This window comes from Carassius gibelio, chromosome B1, assembly GCF_023724105.1.
Source record: "Carassius gibelio isolate Cgi1373 ecotype wild population from Czech Republic chromosome B1, carGib1.2-hapl.c, whole genome shotgun sequence".
In the NCBI taxonomy this organism is placed as follows: Eukaryota; Metazoa; Chordata; class Actinopteri; order Cypriniformes; family Cyprinidae; genus Carassius; species Carassius gibelio.
The window spans coordinates 34,296,595-34,312,139 of NC_068396.1; the positions used below are offsets into that span (position 1 = coordinate 34,296,595).

General features: G+C 38.5%; 2 protein-coding genes and 1 pseudogene across 3 annotated transcripts in view; 1 reads left to right on the forward strand and 2 right to left on the reverse strand.

Moving 5' to 3' along the window:
- The window catches only part of LOC127949499 (zinc finger protein 664-like), a 43,509-nt gene extending 37,652 nt beyond the window's left edge, over positions 1–5,857 (reverse strand). The window contains exons 1-2 of one of the 2 annotated variants that reach the window (XM_052546873.1): positions 660–1,150; positions 177–271 (exon numbers count right to left, since the gene is read on the reverse strand). The gene's annotated coding sequence lies outside the window, so the exon portion shown is untranslated. Of the gene's footprint in view, positions 1–176; positions 272–659; positions 1,151–5,839 lie in introns of those variants that run through there. The other variant, XM_052546876.1, reaches the window with a different exon arrangement.
- On the reverse strand, positions 1,302–5,528 carry LOC127948402 (zinc finger protein 501-like). The gene is made up of 3 exons (XM_052544837.1): positions 5,370–5,528; positions 4,799–5,174; positions 1,302–2,365 (listed from the first exon to the last, which is right to left on the reverse strand). Exons 1-3 carry the CDS (start codon positions 5,526–5,528, stop codon positions 1,344–1,346), a joined length of 1,557 nt encoding a protein of 518 aa, XP_052400797.1. The 3' UTR covers positions 1,302–1,343.
- A 1,856-nt stretch (positions 5,858–7,713) lies between the features above and the next one.
- LOC127948404 (microfibril-associated glycoprotein 4-like) lies at positions 7,714–11,851 on the forward strand (annotated as a pseudogene).
- Positions 11,852–15,545: the final 3,694 nt, after the last annotated feature.

The following is a 15,545-nucleotide window of genomic DNA, read 5'->3' on the forward strand; positions in this document are numbered from 1 at the left end:
AAACAATGATATTGAACTCTCTGTAAAACATGCATCGTCCGACACACAATAACGAGATACGATAAAGCACACGGTCATGATATCTTAAAGTACATTATGAAGTAAATTCACATAACCGACCTGAAATACGTTAATCACACAGCAGCAGAAAGAAAACTCTGTATTACTGGTACTACCTCCGTCGTGAGCTCTGAGCAACATATGACGCACTTCCGCCCCCTGCTGGACTGGAGCGCTGGAAATGACTTCAGTTTGATGAAAATGAGCGCCACTGACAGACGGATGATTGTAGGAAAATGAGTGCAACAATCACAGACATATGATTAGTTAACCCATTTTGTATTACGTATGATAAATACTTATGCAAAATAGCCTATTTTGTAGACAGATTTGCACACTAAAAGATAATTTATGTGAGTTAAGGAAACTGCTGGTGTTGTTTAGCCAAGCACTAATGACGTGACTCACATATGTCCGGGACATTTTTCACCTAAAATTAACAACAAATGTAGAAAGCCTAAATTAACAATAACAGTCGCTCTCTTGAACCCCGCCTTAAATCCGTTAAGTATAATATACAGTACATAAGTAAAGCATATGGGGTAAATTTAATCACATGCAGTATTCTCACAAATACAAAATAATAATAATTTACATACATGGCAATTTTTTACATATTTTATGTGAATTACTGTAGATCTCTGACAGTTTCTGATCTTCATTCTTCTGTGAAATTAACGCTGATATTCTGCACATCAGAACAACTGTGAACACTACATTTATACAACAGTAGTTTGAGTTATTTAATTGTTTTATAAAAAAAAATAATGTCAAGTAACGTCAAACTTTAATTGATAGTTCATATGATTTGACTCCATATCTGAGAATATTTTCTTAAATCTGATTCTTGGAGGGCCACAGGTCTGCAGAGTTTAGCTCTAACTCACAACTGCTTGGAAGTTTCTAGTGATCCTGAAGAGCTTGATTAGCTGGATCAGGTGTGTTTGAATTGGGTTGGAGCTAAATTGTGCAGAGCTGCTCTCCAGGAAATGAGTTTGACACCAACGTTATATGAGGAAAAATAACAGGCACAAATAACACAACTCACTCTCTGGTGTGGAATAGCCTACTGTACGAACAGTGAAATCACTCAGTGATCCTGGACTTAATATCCACACTACGAACACTGCTCAGAAATCCAATTCACCTGATCCATAATATATGGTTCATGTTTTAAATTGAAATCATAATTTGTATGATGCTATTGTCATATATCACATGGCATGAATGATGAAAGCAACTGCAGAAATAAAGCCTTTACTGACAGACCAAGACATGAAAAGTCACTCTGATGATTCTGGAGCAGTTTGTTCTTTAGGGTGTTTGTTCTGGTGGGTCTGAAAACTACCTAAATAAGCGAATCTCTCGCCGCAGATGGAGCAGGAGTAAGGTTTCTCTCCTGTATGAACTCGCTGATGGATCTTAAGGACGTCTGATCGAGTAAACGTCTTTTCACATTGTGAGCATTTAAACGGTCTTTCTCCAGTATGAATCCTCTGATGCTTTATTAAGTTAGTGTTTTGCGTGAAACTCTTCCCACAAATGCTGCAGTGATATGGTTTTTCTCCAGTGTGGACTCGCTTATGTTCCCTGAAATGAGTTGGATCAGAAAAACTCTTCCCACAGTGGGCACACATATATGGTTTCTTTCCGGTGTGAATCCTCTCGTGACAATTCAGATTAGCAATCTGACGGAATCGTTTGTCACAGTGTTTGCACTGAAAGGGTTTCTCATCAGAATGGATTTTCTGGTGTGAATTTAGAGATCTTGAGTCTGTGAAGGCTTTCCCACATTCACTGCACTGATACGGTCTCTCATTAGTATGGAAATGCAAATGTGTCCTCAGATGAGATCCGTGATTGAATCTTCTCTCGCAGTGAGGACACTTGTATGGTCTTTCTCCCGTGTGGATTCGCTTATGAGCATCAAGATTTCCTTTATTGCTGAAATACTTGTCACATTCATTGCAGTGGAAAAACTTTTCGCTGTGTGTTTTTTTATGAGCTTTCATAATTTGAGCAGTGGTGAAAAAAACCTTCCCACACTGTTCGCAGTGAAATACCTTCTTCCCGCTGTGCTCTTTTGAGTGAAGTCTCTTCTCTTCTGCGGTAGGAAAGCTGATGTTGCATATCTTACAGCTGAAGTCTTTCTGATCTGTGTGTGTTCTCTCGTGTCTTGCTAAATGATCCTCTGAAGTCAGTGTTTTTCCACAGGTGCTGCAGGAGAAACTCTTGACCGTCAGCTGTTCTTTTGATGTTGAGACTGTTTTTTCATCTCTATCAGAAGATGAGCCACCATTGACATCTGAAAGGGAAAAAAAACTTTAATAAAGAACTTTAAAATATAGCTGAATAAAGTTAGATAACATCTAGGGATGCACTGAATGAAAATTCTTGGCTGAAGCACATTTTGCAATTTCAATAATCATACCAGTGTAACCCCTCTCTCCCGGGTCCTCACCGCAACACTACGTACTCGCTCTGAGTGGGCCTTCGAACCTGGGACTCCAGCATTGGAGGTGGACGCACTAACAAGGAGGCTCAATGACTGCAGCCAGTTGCTAGTGCGTCTCTTGAGATCAGGGGAGTGAGGTTTTACCTGCACAGCACCTACCCGCTGGCATCCGTTACACTCAGCCCCCCTAAACCTCACTCTCATCCGGGTCACGGCACCAATGTAACCCCTCTCCCCCGGGTCCTCGCCGCCACAACTCGTCCTTCCTCCAACTGGGCCTCAAAACCCAGATCTCAGCCATGGGAGGCGGATGCACTAAAAAGGAGGCTAAATGACTGCAGCCACTTGCATCAATTACTAATGCATCTCTTGAGATCAGGGGAGTGAGGTTTGGCGGCACAGTTCCGACTCTCTGTTCTCCATTACACCAACAACAACCACTGTTTTCTCCTCATCGAAGACATAAGATGCAGTGCTAATGAGTCTCTCGCTGTCAGTGCTTGTAATGATTTTTGGTTTTTCACTGACATCTTTTAATACTACCTGTGTGATGCCATCGACAAGGCACTTGAGTATTTATTTTCTCCCCCTTCTTTACTCTTTGTACAGCTTGTTCTAATATACTTGTATAGGACAACTGTTCTCACGTTGTGCTTTTAAATCTTACATCTCTCAAGCAGAGAGATGTCATGACAAACGTTTAGTGATCATTTGAACTCGACTGAATTAATTCAATGCACACATTTTGCAGCACTCTTTAAGCGAGTCTAATGTTTAGTGAACTCAACTAATGTTCATGTGCAATGCAAACCAGCAAAAGATAAAGATGCAAACACGTAAACAAGTAAAAATGTATCTGCCACTCCTGCAGCCCTCTCCACTAATGTCCCTTTTTCCCACACCCATCGCACAATTGGGAGGGGTGGATGTACTGTTCTCCTAATCTAAAATGAATGGAAATTTGATCTTCTACCGGGCAGTTCATTTGAATCACATGCAATTACTATAACCCACCCTGTTAAAATCCACTTTGTAGTCATTTATCGTGACCCAGGTCAACTGGGCAACTTCTTGGTTAAGTTGGATGTGTTACTGTCAAACTTTCCTAAAGATGGTACTCCTCTGGTACTGCTCGGTGACTTCACCATCCATCTAGATAAACCCCAAGCCTCTGACTTCAACACTCTGCTGTCGTTATTTGATCTAATGCGAGCGTCTAATACGGCTACTCACAAGTCAGGCAACCAACTGGACCTCATCTGCACATGCTATTGCTTCACTGACAACACTTTAGTTGCTCCACTACACACCTCAGACCACTTCATCACTTCCAACCTCACACTAACTCCTGACACAGCACACACTCCTCCGCAGGTCACCTTTCGATGTAAACTACGCCCACTCTCTCCTTCTCGCCTATCCTCTATGGTTTCATCCTCACTTCCTTCACTCTCTCAGTTTTCAGCACTGGACACAATCAGTGCTATTGACAATCTCCATTATAACATCTTGCTTTGACAAATTTTGCCCACTTTCATCCAAACGAGCATGCACTACCCCCTCTGCCCCTTGGAACATCGCTCTGAACTCAGGGCTGCAGAGAGGAAATAGTGCAAATAAAAAAACTCTACCGACCTTAATGTGTATCAGTCACTCATCTCTTCCTTCTCTGCAAACGTCTCAACTGCTAAAATGACATACTACCAAAATTATCAAATGTTCTGACTCAAACACTTTTCAAAGCTTTCTCTTCTCTTTGCTCTTTTCCCTCCTCCTTCATCAACTCTTACAGCTAACAGCAACCAGTCTGGCTTCAAAGGCGGCCAATCAACTAAGACTGCCCTGCTCGCAGTTACTGAAGCCCTGCAAACTGGCAGGAGCAGCTTCCAAATCCTCAGTACTAATCTTAATGGATCTGTCTGCTGCTATTGACACTGTTAATCACCAGATTCTTCTGTCCCACTCAGAACAGTGGGCATCTCAGGAACCGCACTCCTGTGGTTCAAGTCCTACCTCTCAGATAGATCCTTCAGGATGTATAGGAGGGATGAGGTATCTAAGTCACAACTTCTTGCTATTGGGGTTCCTCAAGGCTCAGTGCTTGGACAACTTTATCAAAATATTGTCGTAAATATGTCAATTTGAATTTGCTATAAGTTTTTCATTTTCCATCATGTTCCCAAATATCTCAGAAAATCTGCACCATCAACCAAAATAAACCTGATCAGAGTCTCTGCTGACTTTCAAGTGTCATGAAAAAAGGTCATGAAAGGATAAATAAACCGTGAAGAATGAAATCTTCATCTTCACCATCTTCATCTTCCTCCCCATTATTCTCCTCCTCCTCCTCCTCTTCCTCATCAGTGTGTTGTTGTTGTTTCTCTGCGGTGGTTTCTTCTCCTCTGCTCTCGATCAGGTTCCTGCAGTCCACCAGTTTGACGGAGCACATCTTCAGCGGCGTCTGCAGCATCTGCTGTTCTCCAGCGTTACAGTCAGAGGTTTGATCAGTGGATTCATGATCCTGAGCGTCAGTATAACAGAGTAAAGTGAGGCTGAGCTCTGAGTCCTGTGTGTCTCTGGATCTCTGATCTCTGACGCTCCAGACTGAATCCTGAGCTTCTGTCCCATCAGTCTCACGCACCCAAACCTGCTCCACATCCTGAAAAGCACATCACAGATAAACAATAATAAAGAACAAAATGCTGATATTAGCCTTATTACTCAGAAGTTAACTCTAGTGGTGCTTATACTGGTGAATAGTTAATTTGAGATGGTGATAAGAAATGAGTTTGGTTTGTGAAAGGAGTCTCACTGTGTGTCTGAGCTGAAGGATAAATTGAAGATCTGTTCAAACCTCTCTGTTCAGTTTGTCTCCTCTTTCTCTCAGCTTTGCCTCCAGTGAAGCCACCTCTTTCTTCAGCTGACAGATTTCTGTGATGAAATCCTCAATATCCAGCATGGACAGATCAGTTCCTACTGATTTACAGCAGACCACATCCACCTGCGCTTTCATGCTCAACATCTGAACACAAAAACTTCATGGTTACTGGAAGACACATTGATAATGGACTGAAAAAAAACTAATTCACATATAATTAGATGTTTCTTCAGATTCTTCAATCTCACTAACCTTTCTTTATACTAATACAATTTATTAAAATGAATTGCCTTCATGGCAAGTTAATAAAGTTACTAGTAATTATTATTTCAAAGAATACTTACCATAACTTGTTTATGGTTTTCTACTGAATGTCTGGGATAATGATAACACAGACAAATCTAAAATAAAATCTAATCATTCAATAAAACGTTTTAAATACAAACCTTTTCATAACAAAATGTTTACATTTTACTATGAAAAATGTACCTTAGAGAGAAAAAAAAGTGCTCAAGAAATCATAACAATGTTACAAAGATGATTTATGCTTTCTATCAAATATTATACAATAATGCATAATATTAATCACATTTAAGAAACGTTTAGCTGCTGGATTTGAAGTATTAAAACATGATATTGAACTCGCTAACTCTGTAAAACATAAATCATCGTCCGACACACAGTAGCGAGATACAATAAAGCACACGGTCATAATCTCTTAAAGTACATTATGCAGTAAATTCACATAACCGACCTGAAATACGTTAATCACACAGCAGCAGAGTCTGCGCGAGACGCAGCAACATATGACGCACTTCCGCCCCCTGCTGGACTGGAGCGCTGGATAGGACTTCAGTTTGACGAAAATGAGCGCATTGACAGACAACGGATGCTTGTAGGAAAATGAGTGAAACAATCACAGATATAATGATTAGTTAACCCATTTTAAATTGCATATAATACATACTTAAGCAAAATAGTGGATTTTATTGACACCGATTATGTGAGTTAAGGAAACTGCTGGTGTTATTTAGCCAAGCACTAATGACGTGACTCACATATGTCCGGGACATATTTCACCTAAAATGAACAACAAATGTAACAATAACAGTCCCTCTCTCAAGCCCCGCCTTATATCTGTTAATGACAGTTATCCTGATAGCAACTCTTCTAAGCTCTTCTAAAATACTGTACATCTGTTTAAAGCCTGTTTTAAAATATTATAAGTATAATATAGAGTAAAATATATGGTAATATATGGGGTAAATGTAATCATATGCAGTAATGTCACAAATACAAAATAATAATAATTTACATACAACCCTACTGAAAAAAATAAAAAAAGAAGCATATGCTGGTTAGGTATGTTTTGATGCTGGGATGCTGGTCCTTTGCTGGTTTATGCTGGTCATGTGCATGTCATCCCAGCATAAAAAAATTAAAAAATAAAATTCAATAGGGAACAAGGACATTTTTTACACATTTCATGAGAATAGAGTCCTGGACCTATGATGTCACTTTGCAGGCAAAAACCCGGAAGAGAGTTAGCATTTTAGCACTTCCAGTTCCATAAAGAGTCAATTGGTTTTTGAATGGGATTTTGGTTAATTAAATCCCTAAAATAAGGTCCGTGATTCACACAGGTTCAACTTTCACGTTTTATTCTACAACATAAAACACACCAGTTACACACCAGTTGTGATTTTTTTAACTGTTATGTTTCTTAAAAAACACGGTTGCCAACAAGTTGCTAAATGGGACAGTGGCTGCTGTCAGAAATGAAAGGTCATCATGCCAAACAGTTTTTAATTTACCGTAATTAGTGTTGATTTGATCCAGAAAAAGTATAAGTTATGCCTAAATTAACCTTAAATGATGTTGAAAATGTGTCCACTGACCACTTTTGAACTAGTTTTTAACCTTGAAAGCAGGTTCTGTGAACGTCTAAATCGGACGTACAGAAGACGTCAAAAAAACTTTAACTTTCATTCTGGCTCCTCAGGGGACGTCTTTTCAACGTCAGCAAAGACATAAAAAGACGTCCACTGGACGTAACTTTGCCCAGTGGGGAAGACCAGTCTGCACTGTTGCTTTTCCTGGAGAGAAGTGGGTTCTTCGCAGCCCTTCTTGACACCAGGCACCCTCCAAAAGTCTTGGCCTCACTTTGCATGCAGATCATATGCACTCACACCTGCCTTCACTTGGAAATTCATCATAATGCACAATGTACTGTTTAACTTACATTAACAAACATGTTTCTTGGATCCATTTTTTCTTTGCAGATGACATGACATGTTCAAAACACAACACAACATCCTCAATGGTTTGCTCTTCGGTAGATCAGATGTTTGAGAGGTAAACAGGCTTACATTTCAAGACACTGTCTGTATTTGTGTCTTCATAGTGCTTTATTTGTTTTTATACATTTGTACTCTTGACACACAAAATGAATTGGTTTGAGCTGTTGACATCCCAAAAACCAACATAAGACTCATTTCTGTTCATGACACATGCAAAGCTGGAGGCCATGTGATCTGTTATTAGCTCGCTTTTCACTAGAACACATTCAAGACCAAAACCCATTGAGGACAAACAGCAATTACCCAAAAACATAGAATGAGAACAAACTATATTTTTCTACAGAATTTACAGTGAAACTGTCTAAACAGCACTGAAAATAAAATTTCTGAAGCCGGAACTCTCTTCTTATTAAGTTTCTTTCTTTAAAGGGCTCATGACATGGACTTTTTTATTATTTTTAATATGTTAAGGTTTGAGGTTTGCTTATAATGACACAACAAATAAATAAGTAAATAAATAAACGATATGTGAAAAAAATATTATTTTCAACCCTTATTCTGAACCTCTCTCAGAAACGTCTCACTTACATTTGTAACCCTCTTTCCTTGAAAAGGGGACATAGACATCACGTCAGTAATGACAGGCGAATTGGGGTCTCACTTTGAGAAACCAATCCAACTTAAGTGTAAAATAAATGAGCCAATGCACAGCTGCCACTGATCATAGCGCGAGTATGAATAGGCAGCGTGTGCAATGCATTGGCCTAGTTAGGTTATTGCTGAGGAGCCGAGCTGGTGACCAGGCCAAACAGCTGTGGTGACGTCCCCGGTCCCACCTTCATGTTACGAGGGTTACAAACGTAACCGAGATGTTCCCTTGCAGTCAGTCACTCTCAACGCCATGTCGGTAATGACTGACGAATTGGGATCCCTACCAAAATGTCATGGATGCTGCCTCTTCTAGTGTCCTGTGCAAGTCTCCTGCGCCCCTTTTCTTCATTGGCTGGGGCTTGCAACCAGAGGTGGACAAAGTAAACCACTCCACTACTTGAGTGAAAGTACAGACGCTGATGGTCAAATATTACTCCATCGCAAGTGAACGTTGTTAAGACAGAATTGTTCTTAAGTACAAAAATCCTTGCTTTTAAAAGCTCGTCCTTTGAACATGAACTGCATTACTGGTCAGATGCTCGCGAATATGTGTTTCTGCATCAACATCTTGAACAGAAACCGATGAAGGGTCCGGTTATAATCTGTAATGCAATAAGTTACAGGAATAGATTCAAACTCTGGTCAGCTGCTCCTAAAGCTTTACATAACATTTTTCAGTGACATGAACAAGAATGTTTGTTCCAAATTCTCTGGTATTTACTATGTACTTTGTTAAGTATTGCTACTCCTTTCAGAAAATTCCCATTTGAAAGTAACATTTACATAATGTTTGCAGAATGATAACATGGAAAGAAGTTCCCTTATTGTTCATAAAACCTATAGAGAAAGAGACATTTTGGAGATTCAGAGGACATATTTTGTTAGGGTTTGCTATCATAATATATTTGTCTGGCTCTACCGGACAATCTGAGTGCAAGTTGTCAGGCTGTTTGAGAGGCAATCTACACTTTGAATTTAATATGATTAATTAATATAAATAAAACAGTTGTGGCCATTTTGTCCTTTGTTATAATTGATGGTGTATGACTTAGTGTGTAAATAACTTTTGGCTGCAGAATGGGTTATTTACCAGAATCTAATATTTAATTTGGCATCCCCCCCCCCTCTCTCTCTCTGTAAACATACATTACAGATAACATGATCATGCAGCTAGACATCTAGTGCTTACATTTACATGAAGATGCAGAGGAGGCGCCTGTCAATCTGACAGATACATAAAGAGTGTTTTTATCAAACAGAACAACACAAGAGGCACAACACAAATGGTCAGTTACTTTACAGAACATAAACTTGATCTTTCAGGAAATAGACATAACAGAAATATGATTGTTATTTTTGTCAAGGTAAAACAGATCTCTGCTGTGATCTGCTGTGGGAAAGATTGAGAAGATGGCAGTACGTTTATACTAACTCTACATTCCTAGAGATGTTTTCAGCATTTTTTTTTATTTAATCTCTTTATCTTTCTGTCTCATATAGATGATGGTGTTTTTGGTGGCTCTTCTTCCGGCTGTACTGGGCAGTGACTGTAAATTCATGCCATTCGACTGTTCTGACATTTTTAACTCAGGACAAAAAATCTGTGGGATTTATCCCATCTATCCAGTGGGCGACGCTCCTCTCTGGGTTTACTGTGAGATGATCTCAGATGGGAAAGTTGAAGACAATGGAGGATGGACGGTATTAATGTGACTATAAATCATTAACACACATCAGAACATTCATTATGAATCATATCTTCTGTATAAACCCATCACAGGTGATTCAGAGGAGAATGGACGGCAGCGTGAACTTCTATCGGCCGTGGGACCAGTACAAGAGAGGATTTGGGAATGTGGAAAGTGAATACTGGCTGGGTAAGATCTCTCAGTGTGTGTGTGTGTGTGTGTGTGTTTGTGTGGATGTTCATGTCCCGTGTTTGGTTGAACGTGTTCTTCATGTGTGTGTGTGATCAGGGCTGGAGAACATGAACCAGCTGACACGCAACAGGAAGTACACGCTGAGAGTGGATCTGGAGGACTTTGAAGGAAATCAAGTTTTTGCGGTGTACTCCTCTTTCTCTGTGGGTCCTGAAGCTGATGGGTATCGACTGCATGTTTCAGGATTCAAAGATGGCGGAGCAGGTAGGTGTTACAGTTTTGCTCTGTTTTGGTCCTTCTTGCTGATCTTTGTCTGCTGCCGTCTCTGTTATGGTTGTGTTACTTGCCTGCTTTGTTTGGTTCGACATGTGACTGTTATTAAAGACTATTTTGGATCTTTACCTTTTTCAACATCATTGTCTTTAAAAGCATTATTGAGACAGAACAAATTAAATTGGAGATTGCCTGAATAAATATGTCCCCAATGTGAAATCATTACAACCCCAACTGGGCCACAATCTTTATTTGACAAAGAAGAAGAGACTTGGAGGTGTATGTGAAGAAGTTCATTGGTGCCATCCATCTCGCCATCTGAAATAACATTACCCTCATGGAGGGGTTCAGGGTCTGGTCTGGCAGCAAGATCTGGTTTGTGACGCCCCAGGTAAAGTCCTACTGGATGCTGCTAAATACTTTCTTTGAGGAAAAGCCTGAGATTCTGGCTGACCAGATGTGTGAGCCTGCCACAACATCCCTGCCTGTGATAAACAACAGACAGACGAAATCCTCAACATATGTACAAACGACAAGCTTATTCTGAAATCTGAATAAAGATTAATGCTTTTTATTCACATACCTTCATTTGCCTTGCACAGTCAGTTTATGTAATTTCACATTATATCAGAATATTGCAGGTAGAAGTAAAAATTAATTTACATAAAAATACCATGCAATCTAATCCCGTGCGACTGATACGCTTTAAATCGGGTGATGTGGGTCAGTGTTTTGGCTGTCAGTCATTGTCTGTAGTTTAGAACGCAATGAGCATCCAGTTATTATATACATCAGTGGATAACCTGAAAATAAATAGCAGCTGAATATAGTACTTTGGGCTCTGTTGTTAATTTTAACCTCTAATATTACAGTACCAAAATTGGTAGAAATTATATAATACCAAATTAGAGAGTTCCTTATATAGTAGAATATCAGAGTTTTTTTTTTTTTTATTATTTCTATTTTTTTTAAAAATCAGAAATAGATGTCATTCTAAATAATCATAAATGTATTATTATGAATGGTCAATATGTCATGAATAAGTGAATAAGTCACAAGATCCCAATGTGCTGAGTGATGCTCTTCCTCTGCAGGTGAATCTTTGTTGTACCATGACGGAGAGAAGTTCTCCACCTTTGACAAGGACCAAGATTCCTATGAACATAACTGTGCCGGTCTGCATCTCGGCGCATTTTGGTACAAAAACTGTCATGGCACAAACCCTAACGGTGTGTATTTATGGGGAAAAACTCCAAATACAAACTTTTTTGCCATTGGGAATGTTTGGCAAAGTTGGAAGGGGCTTGATGTCGGTCTGAAATCTATCCGCATGAAGATCAAACGTGTGTTTTAGAAACATCAGTGTTTTCAGAAACCAATGTCTGATATTATTTTCACCATTTGACAGATGTGAAGGTTTAAGCTTTTACTTTATCTTTGTTTTTGATCGTTTGATTTACTATTGTATAAATGTAGCAAACCTTCAAATAAATTTCAACTGCATTGAAAGCATTATGTCTATATGTACATTATGTCAGATGTGATCTCATCGGAAATCAATGATTTTATGAACAATAAATCATAACATAAGTGAAACAAATGCTTAAATAAAATAAAGTTGATAAATCATTAAATAAGTGAAGTAAATAAATTAACAATTTATCATTAAAAAGTGAAATACATTAGATAAATCAATTTTCTTGCCACACTGAGACAATGAGAATGAACAGATATTTAGATGATGATGTTTGATTGTTTCATTTCACACGCTAGCATCAAGCTGCTTAGTATCTGCTTTAGTTGGACTCTTAACCCTTGACTTTTTAGACATTATATTTTTTGGGCTGCTGTAACTGTGTTTGTAAAGCACATTTGATAACACAACCACCACCCAGATTCAATACGCAGTTTCTGTGGGGAGCTACTTATCTAAAGTTTTTTAATTATAAAAGGTATTTAATGATGCAACATATGCCAGCAGTTTAATAATTTATGAAAAGCATTACAAGTCACAAGCATTTTGAACTGCTGTGTCATTTAAAAACAGAGAAACATAAAAAATCAGTGTAGGAATCTCAACAATGGTGACAATTAAAAGCTCCATGCTGCAATGCATGCTGGGTACCTAGTCTCTGTACAGTGAGTGCACTTTGACCTCACATTAGTATGAGCACACATTGAGTGCAGTGTGAGGTTACACTTTTAGCTCACAGTGACCTCACATTGTGACCTCATCACAAGTATCCTGGGAGCTCATGGTGACATCACTGTGAGAGCAAAGTGTTGACAGGTAGGTAACTGATTCGTCCAGGAATCGTAAAATCTAAATGTAAAAAATGCTATAAAAAAAAAAAAAAAAAAAAAAAAAAAAAACGAAGGGGATCTTGATCTATCACCTTACTCTCTGTGTGGATGTGCATCCATGTTCATGCTTGCAGTGTGATCACCATATTTACACAGAAAAAACATTCTAATTTCTGATTGGCTGGTAGGTGTTATGTAACTCTGTATGATTCTGAGACAGATATGACCTCGACAGATAACTTCCCCAACCTTGTTTATTAATTTCCCTTCCATTGAGGAGTTATAACGAGTTCTCACTGTTATACACTCAGGGGCACTATTACACATCTTCTGAACGAGTACAAGACCTCCCAAACAAAAACACACGTGAAAAGGATGGTAAACATTAATCTCTTATGTAAACAGATGCATATGAAAAATAATGTGATTATCAGCAATAGACAGCATATAAATGAAAACAGCATAATGTTACAGAGTACAATGTTGATCCAGGAAGGGGTATATATATCTGTGCTAGCTTTGGAGGTGTTGATGGAAGCGATTTACAGGATTTATGCTTTGATATTCATACTGAATATTATCCAGATGTAGTTTTTGATAAAAATTAGATTTTTTTCAACTTTTTGCTCAAAATTATGGATTATTTATGAAACCTACCTATATTCTTGTGTTGATAAAAAAATAAAAAAATAAAAAATATTTTTTTGTTTAAATCTGATCATTATTTTAGTGTATTACATACAGCAAAATATACTGGAGAACATCAAATTTGACTGAAAATCATCAAAATTGCTGCCGGTGGCTGCAAACTGTTTTAAAAAAAAATGCTGACGGGGAAAGAGTTAATTGTTTAAATAGTGGGACAAGCTATCACTTACTTCTCAGCGTGGCCTGAGAGCGTGTGAACTCGACATGCGTGTGCCTCACTGTGGACGAGTAAGACTTGAGAGCCATGCTAACATCCTGTTGCTGCACCGGAAAAACTGAACAAGGTTATCTTTCCCTCAAAAAACACACTTTTTTTGTGACGTTGTTGATTTTGTAATATAGAAACAAGATGACAACTCTTGGAGCAAATCCAGGGGCCTATTTCAGAAAGAAGGTTAAATGAAAACTCTGACTATGTTAACCCTGAAAAGAGGGAAACTGTAGAAAATGTAGACCCCACATAAACTTTTGGTCATGCCCAACATTTGTCTAACTGACAGTAGATCTCTATCTTTAAGCCCTTTCAAGCCACATGCTTTTGAAATCTTGATGTCAAAATACAACATTTTTTCCAAAAGGCCCTGGCGCCTAAAGGGTTAATGTTTTATTAATCAGTCTGTACAGTCCCTCCCAACATCATAATCTGGAGTAGACTGATTGTTGTGTGTACAGAATGACGAGTCACTCCTGAAATGATGACTTAACAATAGTAACATTCTGAACTGAATGATAAAACTATTAAAATCACAAACACTTATGACCAGAAATACTGAAATATTGTGACCCCAGCTTGATGGAGTTGAGCTATCTTCAAAAGCGCATAATCAACAATGAATAAATGTTTAGATCAAATTAATCAGATCTGAGCTAATCGTTGTCTGATTTTCTAGTCTGTTCCGAGCTACTTTATTCATTTAACCTGCTTGGCCGGATGACTTATATTACCACATAAAACCAGTGAATGTTTATCTATTATACATGGGAAAAAGAAACCATGCCTTGTGCAGTGCAAACTACACAGCAAAAAATACAGAGTGAAATTAACTCTGCTCAGAGTAAATGTGAGACCACACTCAAGAGTGTGAAAGTGTTAAAATAGGAGTGTTAAATTAACACTGAATCTGAGTTAAAGTTAATGAGATAATTAAGTGATTCATTGAGGGATGATTGACCATTATTGACGAGAATCAACAAAGATGAAAATCACTATTTTTATGTCACCATTATAGTGGTCAGTGTTTTGTTCAGTTGGACTCTTGAGCCTTACATTTTTAAAGTCAGATTTGGTTTGGCTGTTACAACTGAATTGTAACAAATAGACGAGAGAAAATCAAAACCTGGGCATTTGATCTGAATCACCAAACTCAATTAAAGCCTAAACAGATTTGATTGATCTCATTGATTATAACAACCCTGTGATTGTATGGTAACTAGTGGTGGCAAAATGAGGCTTCCTGAACCACTGAAACCTCGCAGCCCATTGCTTCACCAAAAGGTTCATTACTCGAGGCTTCATACATTATTGCTCACTAGTGACACCTAGCTACTGTGCAAAGAAATAGCAGACCAATAAAAGCCTACTGAATCAATGACCTGAGCAGACATTTGTCCATTGCCTGGGTATCAAATAAAATATGTTTCTCTGTCTGTCTGAATTTACTTGTGCAGAGACAACTGTCACACACAGTTCATTCATTATTCATAAATTGTTCGGATAGTGACAGTAGGAACAACAAAAGTGAGACTGTGTTGAATGTAGTTCTTATGGTGGAGGGAGTGTAATAACGCAAATTACAACAGAAAAGTGTGGGGTGGGAAAGGTTAAGAATTGTTTCTGGTGTGTTTTGTGCATTAAACTGTTACTAGTTTTAGTGCAGTGTTGTGCTTATGGGACTTTGGATTTAGTGGAACAAACTGCAACACTGCAGTTTGGGGTGGGTGAGGGAAGGATCACACATTCTTTTATTGAGGAACAGAATTTTTCGACGATTTAGACGAATCCTCCTTTTGGACAAAACCTCTCCAGCCTTGGAAAA